This window comes from Crinia signifera, chromosome 2 (genome assembly GCF_055691185.1).
Source record: "Crinia signifera chromosome 2, ASM5569118v1, whole genome shotgun sequence".
In the NCBI taxonomy this organism is placed as follows: Eukaryota; Metazoa; Chordata; class Amphibia; order Anura; family Myobatrachidae; genus Crinia; species Crinia signifera.
The window spans coordinates 67,127,655-67,146,206 of NC_139218.1; the positions used below are offsets into that span (position 1 = coordinate 67,127,655).

General features: G+C 44.0%; 1 protein-coding gene across 8 annotated transcripts in view; it reads right to left on the bottom strand.

The window, feature by feature from the left end:
- Positions 1-842: 842 nt before the first annotated feature.
- The window catches only part of ABR (ABR activator of RhoGEF and GTPase), a 381,486-nt gene continuing 363,776 nt past the window's right edge, over positions 843-18,552 (bottom strand). For 4 of the 8 annotated variants that reach the window (XM_083172285.1, XM_083172284.1, XM_083172283.1 and 1 more), the window contains 7 exons: positions 12,336-12,395; positions 10,554-10,663; positions 10,293-10,432; positions 10,026-10,160; positions 8,547-8,652; positions 5,673-5,820; positions 845-4,750 (listed from right to left, as the gene is read on the bottom strand). In XM_083172285.1, coding sequence (XP_083028411.1) covers positions 4,661-4,750; positions 5,673-5,820; positions 8,547-8,652; positions 10,026-10,160; positions 10,293-10,432; positions 10,554-10,663; positions 12,336-12,395 — 789 coding nt within the window. In that variant the 3' untranslated portion in view covers positions 845-4,660. Of the gene's footprint in view, positions 4,751-5,672; positions 5,821-8,546; positions 8,653-10,025; positions 10,161-10,292; positions 10,433-10,553; positions 10,664-12,335; positions 12,396-18,552 lie in introns of all 8 variants that reach the window. The other 4 variants (XM_083172287.1, XM_083172288.1, XM_083172289.1 and 1 more) reach the window with 2 other exon arrangements.

The following is an 18,552-nucleotide window of genomic DNA, read 5'->3' on the forward strand; positions in this document are numbered from 1 at the left end:
CGCAATCTCCCCCTACCTCTTTTCTTTCTTCCACATCAATGACTGATAACAGTCCGCCAGTCTCTGCATATAGAAGTACCAATCACCAGAACTGGTAAGCAGGATGTGCCGGGAAGCTTCCACAGAAGCAGAAAAGCCTTAGCCTGCTGCATGAGAACACCTATAGCTGACCAGTATTGGTATTGCTTTTCCATCTAGCAGAAAGTCTGTGATCCTAGAACACAGAACATTGCAGTGTGCACAGCACTGAAGAATAAGGGACTTTTAGGTAATGTGATCTTATACTCCTGTGACTATGGTTTTAAGGGTACTTATGTAGTATCTGGGCTGCCGATTTTTTGATTGTATGCCTTAAGTTAAGGCATACAATCAGATGCGATGCGATATCGCATCGCATCGCATACGACCATGCGATGCGATGCGATGACCCGATTTTTCCATAGGATTCAATGTTAAAATGGACTGAGTCCATTTTAACATGGAATTCAATGGGAAAAAGGGGTCCTTTTCATACCCCTACTATCCAAGTGGGCATGGAGTTGGATATAAACCTGTGGCGAGCGTAGCGAGCCACCGAGCCCGAAGCGTGGCGAGCGAAGCGAGCCCCGCGAGGGGACGGTATTCTGTGTCCCCTCGCGGGGCTCGCTACGCTCGCCTCGCTACGCTCGCCTCGCTACGCTCGCCACAGGTTTATATCCAACTCCATGCCCACTTGGATAGTAGGGGTATGACAAGGACCCCTTTTCCCATTGAATTCTATGTTAAAATGGACAGAGTCCATTTTAACATTGAATCCTATGGAAAAATCGGGTCCATCGCATCGCATCGCATGCGATATGGTCGGGTGCGATGCGATGCGATGGACCCGATTTCAAAATCGGCAGCCCAGTTACTACATAAGTACCGTTTTAAGATGGGTGCCGGATAACTGACCGACATTGGAATCCCAACTGCCGGTGCTCTGACAGGGGGGATCCTGACTGACATGGGCTATTCTCCCTTGTGAGGGTCCACGACCCCCATAGAGGGAGAATGGAACGTGCGGCGAGCGAAGCGAGCCACCAAGGGGCATCTCTCTGCGCTCACCCCCCTGTCGGAGCACCTGCAGTCGGAATTCTGACATCGGGATCCCCCCTGTCGGACCGCCATACCACATATACAGGAGGCTGAGGCTAGTTGGTATACAGGAGGCTGAGGCTAGTTGGTCTACAGGCAGTCATATAACTTTACAAAAAGAAGAGAGAAGGGGAGGAACGCGATCTCAGACAGGAGAGACGGGGATGAACACAATCCACATCCAGAACAGTCCACCTCCACAAACAAGTACATTTGGTAATAAGCAGCATTTGTTTGGGAGAACTACAGCCGGGACTGTTGATGTATTTACCAGCACTCCCGCTCTGTTATATAACCAGTAACAGGATGCAGTGCAGTAATGCCAGATGATCTACAAGTGGTCACAGTTCATCATGTTCTCAAGAAGACATGCTCATTTATCAATGTCACTATTGCAGAGACATTGCACTGCCAAAATAATACAAAATGGAAACTATACATAACGGGCTTGTTCTAAGTTTATGCCTCCAAATTATGAGTTTGAATAAAACTATGTAAAAAATATCAACTCAAGTAGTAGAAGAAATCAAAGTGAAATATTTTGTCATTATCATTACTGTACTTCATAATGTAAACATCACAAAAGGAGGCAAAAAACGCCCGTCTGTGTCCCTACTATAATATTACCTCAATAACCGGTTTACTAAACAGCCTGCACAGGACTGCGGCAATCAGCAGGGTGATAAAGAAAGAGGATAGACTGCATGGTTGCTGGGACTTGTAGTTCCTCAGCAGCAGACAACTTGTTTAACTATGTTTTAGTCCATAACATAATGGGCACATGTCCAGCTTTGCCCAGCTTGGGGCTTTATCTATAACAGATGGAGCTTTGAGAAGAACTAGTGGAGATAGAGACTAAGCAGCACTGCACAGACACTGTGTGTGGGGGTGAATGTCAATGTGTGCAGGTGGACATGTGACGTAAGGGTTTAATGTTTACTGGTAAATCCGGTCCTCAAGAGTGCTGCTATTTAGTAACAGCTGAAAGAGCTGGATGTTACTGCTTACCCCTGAATGAGGGAGAATGTAAATCAATCACCTTCTGGACCAAACGCCGGTGGCTCTGGTAAATTTCAGTTACTGACCTGTAGGATGAGCTCACACTCATAGCTTTCCCGATGCCGGGGAGGACGCTTCTGCTGAACATAAGTTATGTGCTGCTTATTACAGGCTGACCCTATGATGTACAGCTACAGGACCAGATCTGTACTGTAGCTAACCATAGACAAGACACTCTGGTCCTTTATACAGTATCATGGGAATTATATTAGCAGTAGATCTCAGAGGGAGACTGCTGGAGAGAAGAACAGCAACGGAAAGTATTAAGTACATGTGATAACCCCCTTCTCTGTCATCTCTATCAGTAAGGGTATTAAGTGACCTGTAGGAGATACCACAAAACTATATAATTACCTACTATTCACTAATGGAATCTGACTAATGCTATCAATAAATCTGCACCTTCTGTACAAATCAGTTTATTGTCATTATCGGACAGAGAAACTGAACTTAGGACACCACCAGTGAATTAAGGTCCTTATAGAACTAATCACCAGAGAATTGCAGCCCGTATGGCGCTACAGGCCTGCTTAGCCTGATAGGCAGATAGGCAGATGAACTGTATCAGTCTGGTAGAAAGTGCATTGGACAATGGCTACAACTTACTGTCTCCTATTATTTCCTGACTGTGATCTTTTGGAACCAGCCGCTCAGCCTGAGCACAGCCTGCGCTGATCTGATCTGACTGCACACATGTGCCCAACATTGGCCACAGATGAAACCATACCTGGGCACCATTATTCTCTCTGGGGGCTTAACAATTATTGTTCCAGAATATGAGCTCACAGACTGCGGAACTGGAAGATTCTTAGCACATAATGACCCCTCTCGCTTCTTACAAGAACGATTACTGCTGGTCTAGATACTAGAATGAATGTAGGTGTAAAACAGTGGTTCCCAAATTGTGTGCCGTGGCACCTTGGGGTGACTCAGGACCCCTGCAAGGGTGCTTTGTGCTGGTAGTCAAGGACCAATAATAATTATTTATGGTCACTGTGACAGGAAAAACCAGTGCTGGTGGCTGCCAATCACACAGAAGCGAGTCCTGTTCCGCACCGCCTAACTAAACCAAAGGGTGTCATACTGTATAAACACAATTTACTTGATTGAGAAAAATAAGTACTACATTTCTCAATAAGAACTTTTATACTAGGGGTTACATTTTTTTTATACTTGCAAAAAGTTGGGGAACCACTGCTGTAACATATTAATACGGGATTCCTTTTATAACATGTCACAATAAACTGGTTACAACACTCAGTAGAGATAATAAAAATGTAACATTTTATGTTTAGTTCTCTGTTGTGACTGCAGTACCAGGTTGTCTTGTGTGTTCAGGCCCCTAGAGAACAGTAGCGGTTCTTCCTCTGACCAAATGACGTCATTCTGCAGCTAAGTGACAATAGTGACAATACAGGATATGCCCATATTACAGGTGATTGTCACTTGTACTCTGGGGGTATTTCACAAGGACATTCACAATTCTCTCCCGCTGTAATCAAACCTCCCATTGAAAATCTGCCATTGCGCCTGGTTATTTGGAACTTATAACAGAGCAGGAAAAGATGTAACAAACGCATAGCATTTTCATGGCCATCTGATTGGATGGCCATCATTTAAATTACCAATATTTAAATTACCAATATAGACCAATGTAATTTCTCTGGGTAATGGAATGTGTTTTGATTTCACTGTGACAACTGGTTTCCTTGAAATGAATGTATGCTCCAGTGCAGATGTCACTTTCCATGTTCCGTACAGTTCAGGTGCCAGTCATTTCCTCAAGCCCAGCAGAACAAACAAACGTACCACCCTTTTTTTTGAAAGCAGCAAAATCACAAGTGACATATCCACAAGGAAAAAAAATAAACCCAGCACTGGCATTCACAATAGAAGGACAGGAGTAGAAGAAAACGTCATGGCAACTTATTATAATTAAAATTATTGAGACAGAGGATCCGCTCACATTCTGAAGGTTTGTGTGAGGCAAAACATGGCAGATCACCAACCCGTCTGTACAGTTGTGCTCTCTCTCTCTGCAGGGGGAAGGAGGTCTTGTCTTATGTTTGGTCCCCAAAGGTAGAGGAGGGTGTCTCCAGCACAAGGTCTGAGAATATGGCAGGTTAAAAGACCGCGAGGGTCAGCAGAGTTGTAAAGTTTCCTAAATAGTTTTCACACACACATCAAGGGGTGCGGATGACAAAAACTGGTTTCCAAAGCTCCGCTTCTTCCATGCTCCGTCGTCACATAATGCCTGAACACCAATATACAAAAACAGCTTGATACAGGGGAGCACAGTCCTGGATTCATTTCGTGTGTGATTGGTTTACACTTTTCTTTACAAAAGGACTCAAGAAATGCACAGGAGCAAGTTGGGGATGTTCTGGGCTGCGAGATCCTACTCTTCCCCTCAGAATGTCTCTTGCCAAATGTACAGAGAGGAGCGGAGCCGTTGTATTCTCTCCCAGCTGGCTGAAGTGCGTGATCACACATCGGTGGAATAGTACAGCGTGTTCTTCTTAAGCTCAGTGAAACTGATCGGTGGGTGCTGCAGGTAATAGAGAAGAACCTGGACCTGGGAGGACACATAAAATAGAAATAGCCGGTTGAAATTGTGGATCCACTTATGATGGAAACATAGGGATAATATTCCCATTTAACAAACATATGAAATGTTTACAGAAAAGGATTGTTACAGGCATTTGGTAACCAGTCCCTGGGTCGACAATGTCTAGATCAACAGTCACTAGCTCGACCACTGGTCAACAATTACTAAGTCCACACCTATGAATAGTAGATATACCCGAGGTCAACACTTACAAAATGTCTACACAAGCAAAAGGTCGACATTGACATCGGCACTGAAAATGTCGACATGAGTTTTTCAATTTTTTTTTTTTTAAACAACTTAGTTCATACTTTACTATCCAAGTAGACATAGATCGCAGTGAGCACCATGCCCGAAGCATGGCGAGCTATGCAAGGGGAAGCGGTACACTTATACGGTATTCATCTCATATGCCGACAGACACAAAAACTTGTGTCGAACTTCCGCTTTTGTTGACCTTCCGTCAATGTCGACCTAGGATATGTTGACCATTGATAGGTGTCGGCCATTATTGGTCAACCTAGTGACTATGGACCTTGACATTGTCAACCACTATACCATAACCCAAGCACTTTACCATAAGTTATGGAAATGTGAACAGCAAAATCACTAATAAATCTAGGGGTAGATTTATTAAGTTCGGTGAAGTGATAAAGTGTCTGGTTTTTATCACCGGCCAATCAGCTTCTACCTGTCATTTTTCAAACCAAGCCTGTAACTTCACAGTTAGGAGATGATTGGCCGGTGATAAAAATCAGACACTTTATCACTTCACCGAGCTTAATAAATCTGCCCACTAGTTATAAACCATTCCTCTGCCCTACATCAATCACCCCAGCACTGCATTGTTAAGTATTTAGTGCAAATGAGGGACTGAGATTATAGTTACCTGTGCCATCACATCATGTGACCAGATATCGGACGCCAAGTTTGTGTGAGCTTTACTCTCCACCTCAGATGGCCTCAGCAGTGTGGGACCAAAGACAGTGGCTAAATTATGAAGAGACATCTTGTTGATTGGTTCTTTCTCCGCCACCCTGGAAACGTGCATAAACAGATAGGATGTTACGAACAAAGTTCTTGGTTTAGACTAAAGAAAATTAAAACCATCAGGAAAAAGATAGCACCAAGACAAGCTTAATATGGGTATCGGCTTGAGGCTATGTCAAATTTAACCACAAATATTGTAATGGCGCCTAGTTCGTTCAGGAAACCATTGACACGGACGGCCAAATCGGATTTTCCAGCTGCCCCTATATGAGCGATCTTGATTAGATGTTTATCACATTGGTGGCCTTTTAAGGTCCATACAAATTGGAATTGTTAGTTGAATGACAAAATCTCAGGATATAAAGGCTCCGAAAGAAAGAAGGTTTTGAAGATTATGTAAGATTTAGCATTCAAACTACCCGGAGGAAAATTACCAAGGGCACTGCTCATTTATTCGCTATTACACCAAGTGCGTAATGTGTTATAATGATGAGATCGGTTTGTTCACTCTAGTCACTAATGTAGACATCAATCTAATTGTTCTGCTAGGACACTTGCTTTCCTACAATCTACCTTCCAATAAACATACGCGGTCCCCTTTAAAGCACTGCCACACAGCATGAGCCGAGATGCTGGTATGAGAAAAACAGCTGCTGAGTGTCCCCCTCCCCCTCACGTTCCCTCCAGAACTGGTCATCCTCCAAGGAACAGATGTGGAACCTGGCGAGTACCCGGCTCTTGGATGGGAAAGTTGAATTTTCCTCTAAACCCGTGGCTTAGTTCTCATGCAACGTTAACTTGAGAGATTAGCAAACAAGAAATGTGTGTTCCATAGCAGTAATGGAGATCTTTTGTGTTCTAGTCACAATCATTACCTGGATATAACTGGAATGTGAAGGGGAAAGTACAGCTAATGACAGCAGAAATCAACTTAACAAATGCTGTCATGTCCATATCTTGCATACTGAAATGGGCAGCAATCACACCAATTCAGCTTCAAAAATATGTAACTAAAGATGTGTCCTCATACATTTAGCCTCAATACATCACAAAGCAGGTGGGGTGCATGATGTGAGTGAGCTGAGAGGTCCCTACTCCACTAGCGCTGGCCATCTTTTTTTGCAGCGTATGTCTTTTAGTCACAATGCAAAGCAACTTGGACGCACCAGGAGTCTGTGCCGGTTCATTTTATATGCAGCACTTGTATACTGTGTGTGACAGAGGCTGTTCTCTTAGCACAACAGAACTTGGCATGGGAAAAAAGCCATAACCGCTGCATCATAGCACTTTGCGACTGAGTCTCTGAATCTGTATACACAGTCACACAGAGAAACACAAGTGTTACATATCAAATTAATCACCCTGTTCACACCAAACCACACTGCGACCAAGACATTTTTTTGCAAGAAAAGACGGCCAAAGCTAGCAGAGTCTCACACAATGTAGGGTGCCAAGACGGGCTGTTTGGTGTGACTGAGAAGATATACACGGAAATATCACCATATACTGTACATGTTTGAAGGTTTAAAAGCTATGCACAGTAACAACAATTGTGCAAGTCTCCATCTATTTCAGAGCCACAGCTACAGTTAGACACATCTGGCAAACACGGATAGAAAATGCAGCATTGGAAAAGCATGAGTAAAGCAATTTCCCAAAGCCTAGACTAGACAGTGACAGGTTAATAGACGATATAGGGAATGTCAGAAACTGCTTTATTACCTTCACCTTCATATCTCACTATGGAGGGGGAACAACAACTGAACCTCTTGACCATGCCTGCATGCTTTTACGCATTGAGTTGCTGCCACACTATTGGCTGATTAGCTGTTTGCATTAATGATAAGGTACAAAGGCACACTTAATGAAGTGGCCACAGAGTATATGAGGTACATGGCTTGCAACATTTCTTATATTACTGATTTGTTTTCTTAGCTAGCTCTGCCGACTGGGAGTTAATAATAATAATATTATTTATATAGCCCTGTTTCTCCAATAGGACTCAAGGCGCTTAACAGATAGCATGAATGTAATACAGTAGAAAAACAATGAAGTACACAAAAGCTTTTCATAAAACATACTTTAGGGAATTAAGGAAATGCTTGAGTAAACAGGAAAGTCTTGAGTCCGTTTTTGAAGCATTCTAGAGTGGGGACCACTTGATCTGTGCGGGAAAGTGAGTTCCATAAGGTGGAGCTGCATGGCTAAAAGCTCAACCCCCAAATTAATTACGGGAGATCCTAGGTACTGCTAAAAGTCCTTCATCTCCAGATCGCTGTACTCGGGTGGGACAGTATGGAATCAGAAGCTGCTTCAGGTACCTTGGTCATGTAGGGCTTTGAAACTCAGTAAGTTGATCTTGAAAATGATTTGCCATTTTATGGGCAGCCAGTGAAGGAGGTAGAGATTAGAATGGGAGTTATGTGGCTAGAACGGGGCTGGTTGGTTAACAGCCTGGCAGCTGTGTGTTGTACCAGCTGCAATCGGTGCACTTCTTTTGCTGGTAAACCAAGGTAGAGGGCATTGCAGTAATCCAAACAAAATGATACAAATGCATGTATGATCTTTATTTTGTGCTTCCTGCACCAATGATAGGGGGCACGCTTTAGCAGGTTAGTTTTCTACATTAGGCTTAAGAGTTCAATGCATACTCAAAGCTGGATTACGTAAATGAATATTAGGAAACCAGATTTTATTATTGGATTTTTTTTTTATGAAGATGCTTTCATTGATTTTCAATAAACAAACACAACATAATAAAATATCTCGTTACCTTTTCAAGTGTTGGAGCAGGAAGAGGAAGGTCATGAGGTTGGGGTCAGGCAGGGAGCGCAGAATGTGCATCATGCAGTTTTCCCTGGCAGCTGGATCAGACAGAGCTGTAACCAAGGAAACACAAGAGGATTAGAAGTCCCAGGCAGCGCTCAATCTACCAAAGGATAAGACAAACAATGCGTCTTTGTACACAGCTGTCCTACAGGTTATCAGCTGAGAAACACAAACCTTTGCCATTCTGGGAGTGACCTATTAGTAGTATGTACAATCAGGGATATAAAAGGAAACCTATACCATCTTAAATCATATAAGGTAATATTTCCTTGTATAAATATATGTATTGACAGACTTAATAGACAATGCTACATGACTGAAGACAGATGCAGATTTAATTTATTAATATTATTTGACATTGCACCCATCTAATGCACAGGACTTTACAGAAAATCAGTCACACCAGTCTCTCTAAACTCCAGAGCTTACAATCTGTATTGATCTGTACTATCACGCACAAGTTGACTTAGCCTTATGTGTTTGGCATATGGGAACAAAAACCCACAGTGAAACATACAAACACCACACAGAGACAACCCTGGTCAGAATAGCAGCCATGACCTCAGCGCTAACCCTATATATACACTGTACAGGTTGCTGTATGATTAAGCGTAGGCTCACAGAAAGGTTTGGTTTGTCATATTATTCAAAAGTTACACTAACAGTCTAATGCCAGGAAGCATCGGAGTACTCACTCAAACACTGCCCGACCCGGCGCGCGGCTCTGCACAGTGTGACGTGATACTAAAGGTCATGCTGCGAGAGCGGCGCACTCCCCACCTACCCCACTAGCTCTGCTGGCCTGGCCGATCAGTGCAGCACCCCTGCACTCCCTACCCCGCTCCCCAGCCGCACTGCCCGCTCCACTGGCCAAGTAAGTAAATGTGTGCGGTGGTTGGTTGGGGTGTAGGGCGTGGGAGTTTTTTTTAAATTAGGGATTTCAATCCCAAATCCAGGGATTAAAAAAAATGCCCGGGGATTGGCATCCCTAGTCCTTCTAGACCTCATCTTGCTTGGGAGAAAATATGAATGTCCTCCTGTATTTAAAGTGTTATCTGCTTGTTAAAACAGCCATCACCACCATCAATGCACACATGCAGGAGTCCAATCGTTTGTGCATGATATCCGTCTGACATCAGCTGCATTTATAAGTACATTCCTCCCTCTGACCACAGTGCTATCTCCAGACCCACAGCAAAAATATCCCACATGGGAACACTCCACTGCCATCCAGTCACACCCACTATGACCTGGTTGAGAAGTGTATGACTGAACCCATCTCTGAGGCAAACGCAGCAGCTAATGATCTCACGAGGGGACTCGTGTGCAGCTCTGGGCATGCCCAATATTTCCAGCATTTTGACATAGATGAGTTTACCTGACCATTCTTCCAGCCTTACAATAAATGAAAATGGGGACATACCTATTCCTTCCATAAAGGCCAGGTACAGCCTGTCTGTGAGGAGGGGTTCGGGGAGCTCGCGGAAATAGAGTTTCAATGTCCCAGCGATTGCATTGATGTCCATGTCACTGAGCATCATCAGAATGTCTTTGTTATCTAGTGGAGAGAAAATATGCATTGAGCATGGGGCCTCCACAAAAGCCATACAAGGTGTGATCATCTTACATTCCTGCTATTGCAGAACAACTTCTATATTCAGCTGTTGTTTAGGAGAAACCTCCAACTTACTTGCATCAAAAGCAGCTTTCAAGGCCTGGATGTCAGTAGCCACGCCAGATATTCTGTAAATGCCAACCTCCTCAATGCCACGTTTCTCCACCTCCTCTATGCACTGACGGACTATATATGGTACTTTGGATCTCTCTCTCCTGGCAGAGACACAATTATACTCATTAGCGAGCTATACAAGAGGCCGTGCTAACTTGTGACAGGCGGAGTAGACATGCGTGCATATCTAGCCATAGAGGATGAAAGCGGAGACCTGCTTACTTTGTTACCACGCTGATTTTAACTCCAAAAACCCCGGTCTGCTTTTTAGAAGGCGTTCTTTTCAAGCTCATATCCCGGCTGCTAAACTTCATGGAGAATTCCACTTTAATCTGGAAACAAAACAATGGGTTGGGGAAAGGAGTAAAGAAAATCAGAACTTGGCATTATGTCCTGACGTGACTTGTGACCAGACATATTTAACCGGTTTCAGATTTTGAAAGTAACTGTTGAAATACAATGATACATTTCTCTATACAATAACCATAATGTCAACTTATATTAACGTTACTATGACTACCTTAACTTTAAAGTGAACAGATTTTATATTCCTGTCATCCAGGGTCACAGACCTCACATAAAGGGTAACTGGCTATCTTCTAGTATAAGCTGGCCACTGATCTGCAGTTCAGGTGTCTGACTGCCAAACCTACATTAGTACAGCATCTGTTTGGGCATACATACCAACATGACCCGCTCTAGGAGGGACAGAAAGCTCTGTTCCTGGACTTTCCTCTTATTTTAGGATTACCATCACTTGTAGTGAAGCACCTTTCTTGTACATTAACCTGTTAACAGGTGATGTCAATCATACATTAAGAGGGCAGTCCTTGAACAGAACATTGTGTCCCTCCTGGAATGGATCATGTTGAGAGGTATGGTTTAGGCACCACCATGGTGGTTAATGACCTAAAACATCTGCTCCAGGACATACCTGGAAGTAATGTGATTTAAGCAAATTAAATGTGAAAATTTAATTTATTTGTTGTAAAAGCGAAAAAATATAAAGTGTTCTTAATGTGCATTATAATAATTGATAATGGATGGCTAGTATTAACTTAAATGAAGGTGAGAAGGATAATGAAATATGCTGGACATTCACAATTTCCAAAAAAACACACAGGTAGCGAATTGGCTTGTGACGCAATGTACGGTAGTGTGTGTGTAAATACAGACTGCGTGCTTCACTGATGTGACTAAATATATGACCGCTACAGAAAAAAGCATTTATAATATAATAGCAATACAAAATATAAAGAAAACTGATCGGCTGTAGTGTACGCTACTCTAATAGATGTAGTAAGTGCCCTGTTCTAATAGATGAAGTAAAGCTGGGTACACATATGTACAATCGTCGGGCCGTTCTTCCGTTCTGCGGACGAACGGCCGTTCGATTGTATATATATGTATGCAGTCCCGATCCCTTCGTTGCGATCGATAAATGGCCAAAAACGCTTTTGGCGGTCCACGGTCGGTCGGTCGAAGGTTCTTTGCTGCTTAATATTCTTCCGACAGGACGGCTCCATATCGAAAGAAAAGTGACATGTGTACGCACGTTCGATCGATATGCAGCCCGTTCCTGCGATCATTCCTCCCAAAAGCAGCACGCCCATGTGGGTGTTGACTAGCTGCGTCATCCCTCCATCAGCGCAGCATGTAAACAACAGGAAGTCTTCTCCCCCGTACTTTCCGCGCCATGCTGTTAAAGAATATTCGTTGTGTGTGCATTCCTTTTGAAATAAATAATCGTTGTGTGTGCATTCCTGACAGATATAGTTATATAGTATATAGCCAGATCGGGAGAGTGTGTACGGTGGTACAATCTTTTTCTTGTTTGGACGGGAGTACATCGGACGTCGCAAGTAAAATTGTACATATGTGTACGCGCAGATCGGTCGTATGTTTTGGACGGTTGAACGTGTATTCGGTCGATCAAACGGTCGCAAGAAAAATGAAATTGTACATATGTGTACCCAGCTTTAGTGTGCTGACTATGACACTCACCCCGTTCATCTCTATCACGTCCACATGCCAGTTCTTGCTCTGTACTGCTTGGGGATCCAACTAGAAAGAGAAAGCCATAATATTTTACAATTTGACATTCTACCGTGCAACCATTATTAATGTTATTAGACCCTAACCTGGAACAAAGATACAATCTACAATCACCTGACATCTGTACAGATACATGTTCATACACCTAGCATCTATACACCATACAGGGGATACACCCAATGTGACTTAGCTGCTCAGAGAGGTGTAATGTACCACCCTTTCTTACATTTTTGCATCTTATACGCATGACGGAGTCCGTAAACTCCAATCACTGTACTAAAGATGCAAGTGTGCAACATTAACCACACGTGAATTGGTCTTACACGGGAAATGTCATAAGCACAACATAACTTGGCATTAGAAAAAGTGGAGGATGCTCTCATTGCAGCCTGTTTTACACAGACTCAGATTCACACCTATGTGGGGCAGCACGGGCGGTGTAATGGTTAGCATTACTGCCTCTCAGCACTGAGGTCATGGGTTCAATTCCCACCATGGCTCTAACTGTGCGGAGTTTGTATATTCTCCCCGTGTTTGCGTGGGTTTACTCCGGGTACTCCGGTTTCCTCCCACAATCCAAAAATATACTGGTAGGTCAATTGGCTTCCAACAAAAATGAACCCTAGAATGTCTGTGTATGTACATGTGGTAGAGGAATATAGATTGTAAACTCCACTGGGGCAGGGACTGATGTGAATGAGCAACTATACTCTGTAAAGCGCTTCGGGATATGTGCGCGCTATATAAGAAACTGTTAATAAATAAATAAATAAAAACCAACACAACAAATGTATCAGTATTATCTAGCTGTGCTGTTTTGTTACTCCCATTGGCTTACTTTGTGCAAACAATATGCACATATCTTTAGGTTCAAGGTGAATAATAATTAGCAGCACACAAATGGCATGACAGCGCCCTCTACTGTTACAACTCTGGTAATGTTGCCAGGACTGGCCTTTGCGCAGGTGGTTGCACTACAAAGTTGATGTTAATGACCTGTGCATAGACTGCAAGGTACAAACAAAAACTACACGCAGTAAAGCAAGACAATGGCGATATACAAACCACAGACATTTACCATAGGTAAAACAAAGTGCCTGCAAATCTATTCTTACACCAGTCAGAAAGACGGTGACTCTTCCCAAGGTCTGAGCAGCAGTCTATTTATAGCCTGTTAGCCATGGGATAGAATATGAAAGTTCAAGTTTTCCATTTCATCAGGGTCTACCAAGTATTTCTCATCTATTTATAACCCCTGGGAAAGACAGCCAGCCATTTCCTGTTTAAGCTTATTTTGCCCAAAGTTTAAATAAAGCCCTGCAAACATAATTAAGCTTTTGATATCTAAATATCTGCTACATCACAATCAGCCATGGGTATTACATGAGTCATTTGCTTCAAACAAAATAAAGCAAGGAAAACATGCTAAAAGAAGTGGGTGTAATACAGGAAATCTGCACTAATACCTTATCTTTAACTCCACAGCAAATGCAATACATGAATGTTAGCTGTTTGGTTGTATTGCTTTTAAATGTAAATAAGGTACTTGTTTCCTAAAACGGCGCCCACGATTTCCATCGTATGGGCTCCTAAAAATTTCATGGCATCGCATCGCCCTAGAATATAGCGGCATGCGATTTTTAATTGTACAAGCACCCATGCCATGAGATGTTGTAAGCACCTTACAATGAGATGTAACCCCCAGTATTCACGCCATCCCAAAGCGTGGCGAGCACAGCGAGCCCCGCGAGGGGCAGCGGTATGTGTCCTCCGACCTTTTCATACCCTCACTATCCACGTCGGCATGGAGTTGATTTTAGATAGTGTGGCGAGCACAGCGAGCCCGAAGCGTGGCGTGCGCAGCGAGCCCCGCGAGGGGACACGGATTACTTTACATGTATTCCGTATCCGCTCGCCACGCTTCGGGCTCGGTGGCTCGCCACACTATCTAAAATCAATTCCACGCCGACGTGGATAGTGGAGGTATGAAAAGGTCGGAGGACGCGTACCGCCTGCGCTCGCCACGCTTCGGGATGGCGTGGATACTGCGGGTTACATCTAATTGTAAGCACCCATTACATCTCATGGCATGGGTGCTTGTACAATTAAAAATCGCATTTGCTGGCATGCGATATTTAATTGTACAAGCATCGCATCGCACACCACTAAATAAGGTACACAATGCCATTCCATGGGCGCCGTGCTAGGAAACCAGTACCGTAAATTAAAATAGGGCTGGCCTTCAACCATCAATGATTTGAAATAATCGATGGTCTATGAACTTGTACATCGGATATGTAATCAATAGCATCATACAGTACACAGTCTCACTAATATCCAAACGACCTAGCATGCATTATTTTCTAAAGGCCCATACACACTGGGCGATTTGAGGTGAAAGCTGCTCAGTTATGTTGTTCGAGTTACTTTCAGCTCTAAAGCTGCCCCAGTGGGTACGGGCAGCGGTGAGCATTGATGCGCACTCCCGCATCATCGCCGGCTATTCCCGCTCATCTACTGCTATTACCCATCAGATGAGCGGCGGAAAGTTGTCTGCGCCTGGGAAATTAGCTTAGACGGGCGTGAATTTTCAGGCCAGCAATTTTCCCCATCATCGCTGTGCATACACACTGGGCAAAAACACAGTGTGTATGCACCATAACATTGGGAAGTATGATTTTGGGAACCAAAAAGCAGTTTAAACTGATCGCTTTTTATTCATCAGAACTGGTAGGGGAAAGAGATAATTATGGCATGTTGGCATAAAACAGTGGCAATCAAAATATCTGCAGGTTTGTATAGACGGAACAAAGCTGTAAATAAAGTAAAAGGTAAACAACATTACTTTTCACACTGCAGCGCTTAAACGGTAAATTGCCGTTTTTTTTGCCTTTTAAAATGGGTAGAGCTGCAGTCTGAAAGCTCCAGGGTGCTTTAATCGTTTAAGAAATACCGGTATTTGTTAAACTGTTAAAAAGCAGGGTCCTACCCGTTTCAGAGCCGTGTTTTTATGCAGTGTGAATGGCTCTATTTCTATGGCTTCAAACGTGTTCTTTGGGGGTTAGACGGGTTGAATGTGAATGGTACTTAATTGCTATTTAAAACGGTTTTCACCTGCAACGTGAGAAGGGTTTAGTGGCTCAGACCCATTTAAAATACCATTTTGAAATGCTGGGTCTTAAACGTTTAGGCAATGTGAAAGCAGCAATAATGGGTCACTAAATCTAAATAATTGTCTAATATAAAGTAGCTATTGATAACATTCAAAGATGTATATGTAAAAGTTGTCATACCATGACAAACCCATAAATAGCCCACATTGTGTGACCTATTCTATATGTTCTCAGGTCGTTAGTCCGACAGGTCATTAGTTCGACAATGTTTAGGTCGACAGTCAAAAGGTCGACATGATGTTTTTCACAGCTTTTTGACCTGAATGTCAACACAATCGACATGGACACAGTTTAAAGTGCACCGCATCACTTTGCATCGCTCGCAATGCATCGGGCACAGTTCCTCGCTGCGCTCGGCACACTATATTATTCTTCCACCACGCCCTAGTGGATGGTAGGGCATGAAATACCTCCTGTCGGCACAAAAAAACTGTGAAAAACCCCATGTCGACCTTTTGACTGTCGACCTAGACAATGTTGAACTAATGGCATTTCGACCTAGAACCATGTTGACCTTTTCCTACGTCGACCTAGACCCATGTTGACCTAATTGTGTCGACCGAATGACTGTTGACCATCATGCTGCAGACCATATGACCGCATCCCCAAATGATTCCTTAATGCTTATACTTTCTTATGCTGCTCTCACACTAAAAACTCACAGAGCAATTTTGCCAGCCTAAATGGCCCATGAGCTTCCTGGCGGTTAGATTGCCCGTACCATAGCGATGTGTTATGGGCGATCTGTGCTAACCGGTGTTCTCTGGTTAGAACACTGGCAATTCAACTAGATCTTAACTACATGTAGTGAAGATCTGAGCAAGCGATGGGTGAGGCGTGGGGCCACGCATCGCCATGGGACATACACACAGAGCGATCTAGACAGATCACTTAGAAAACGGGCTATTATCGCCATGTGTGCCCCTTTAAGGACCGAGAATTTCCCAGGACCAGTAGATGTCAAATTTGATGGTCTCATCAGCATGGTCGTGAGCAGTTTCCTTTCACACAGAAATCCTGGGTTGATGCCCGGTCTCGTGCAAAAACACAGGTTCTAAGTGCTAGATTAAAATGGGCATAAGTAGTGTGGACAAATATATCACCAGTCACACTGTGCGCTTATTCATTCTGTGTGTATGCCCCATTAGAGAGATAGCATATGGACGACCCCCCCGAAAACACACAGGTTCAGTGAAATCTTTGGGTTTTCAGCTGCTGCAGTCAGGGCCGGTACTACCACTAGGCAGCTTTAGGCAGCTGCCTAGGGCGGCGGCCACTGGAGGGCGCCTCTTCAGCCCAACATTTGAATCAAATATAGTTGTGGCAGCAGCAGGTGCTGGGAATAGCTCTCTCTAGTTTCCCAGCACCATTCTAAAAACCGTCCCTGGTCCCTGCTGCTGGCGATGGCTGCCTAGCACTGCTACCGCTGGTGGTGAGACACTGGTCCCAGCTGCCGCCCGCCCCTCACCATTGGCGTCAGCGGGGAACAGTGCCTCCGTGGCAGCAGCGTTAGGCAGTCAGCGGCTGCAGCAGGGACTAGAGACTGGTCTCCCCACCAGCCGCAGAAGAAGGAACCAGCGCAGCCTCAGAGGTGAGTGGCACTTCTTATTCCCCCCGCCACCCCCCCTTCCCAGGGTAATGACGCGGCGGGTGAGCACCGCAGCGTCGTCGTCGTCCCCCCGGAGCGCCGCGATCACCAGCACCCCCCCTCTCCTGTACAGCGGCCGGGTGAGCACCAGAGCGTCCCCCTCCCACCTGGGGCGCTCCGGTGCCTTGCACCGGCACTGGCTGCAGTCACTGAAACCAGGGCTGCATTAGGAGATTTTAGGCAGGCACAACAAAATCCCTGATAAGTTGCCATATACCCAGGCTTATAAGGGCTAATTGGATAGCAACCACAAGTGAATTATCCACGATCACCAATCACGAGTAATTGGATACCATCCAAAAGGTGAAATGGCACAGACCACTTGTTTGTTGAAAGCAAATATTTTGAGTTTGAGACCATGTCATTTTTTTTTTTAATTATAAAAGAAAAATTCTGAAATCCTGTCTCGCTGATGTAATTGCGCGTAGGAACAAAGCTGAATAACATTAACCTCTCACATTTCATCTGTACTCTCCAGTGCTGGTCCAGATAGAGCAAATGGCCAAGAGTTCCCCATCCGGAGAGACATCAAAGGGATGCTCAGCAGATACTGAACTGAAAATGTTATGCATGCCCAAGTGCAATTCAGCTGAACAGCGGTCATGAGTCAGCAGGTAGCGATCTTTCATATACCGCTAGCAGGCTCTCCTTCATCTCCCTTTAGGCCTGTACTGTACAATAGGGACATTCAAGTTCATGAGACGGAGGGAAAATTACTTTTAGGTAAATGACCAGCTGATGACATGCATGTATTGATTAAACCAGCGACTGGCAGCTATGTGCTGACCTTAAGGTGCACTATACCTGGCCTTGTATTGTGAACACAGCTGTTATTCAATGCATACGATGTACTTTCTAAGTGTGGTCTAGCAATTTACTTATTAATAGTTTCTGGGAGGCACTTAGGTGTACAAGATGCTTTTAAAGCACTACAAATTGATATGATGATGATGAACGTCACGGGAGCCAAATCACTTAGGCCTTCATTCAGAGTTATTCGCAAAATCAAAAGCTCGATCAATTGGGCAAAACCGTGCTGCCCTGCAGGTGGGGTAGATGTAACATGTGCAGAGAATCAAAACTAAAGGTGCGTACCCACGGTACGATTTATGTTCCGTATGATATTGTATATGATTTCCCAGGAAAGTCCCAATGGTCAAAAGCATAAGATTTGTGCTTAAAATAACGTACAATGTGCATAAGATATCATATACGATATGGCGTCACAGCTGTACTACACTATACTATCTTATGCTTTCTAGCCAGAATGAGTTGCATGCTCACCCGAGCAGCTCCCTCCCAGGCGACCGGCGGGAGCGCGCATCGTACGTCGGATAGTGCGTAC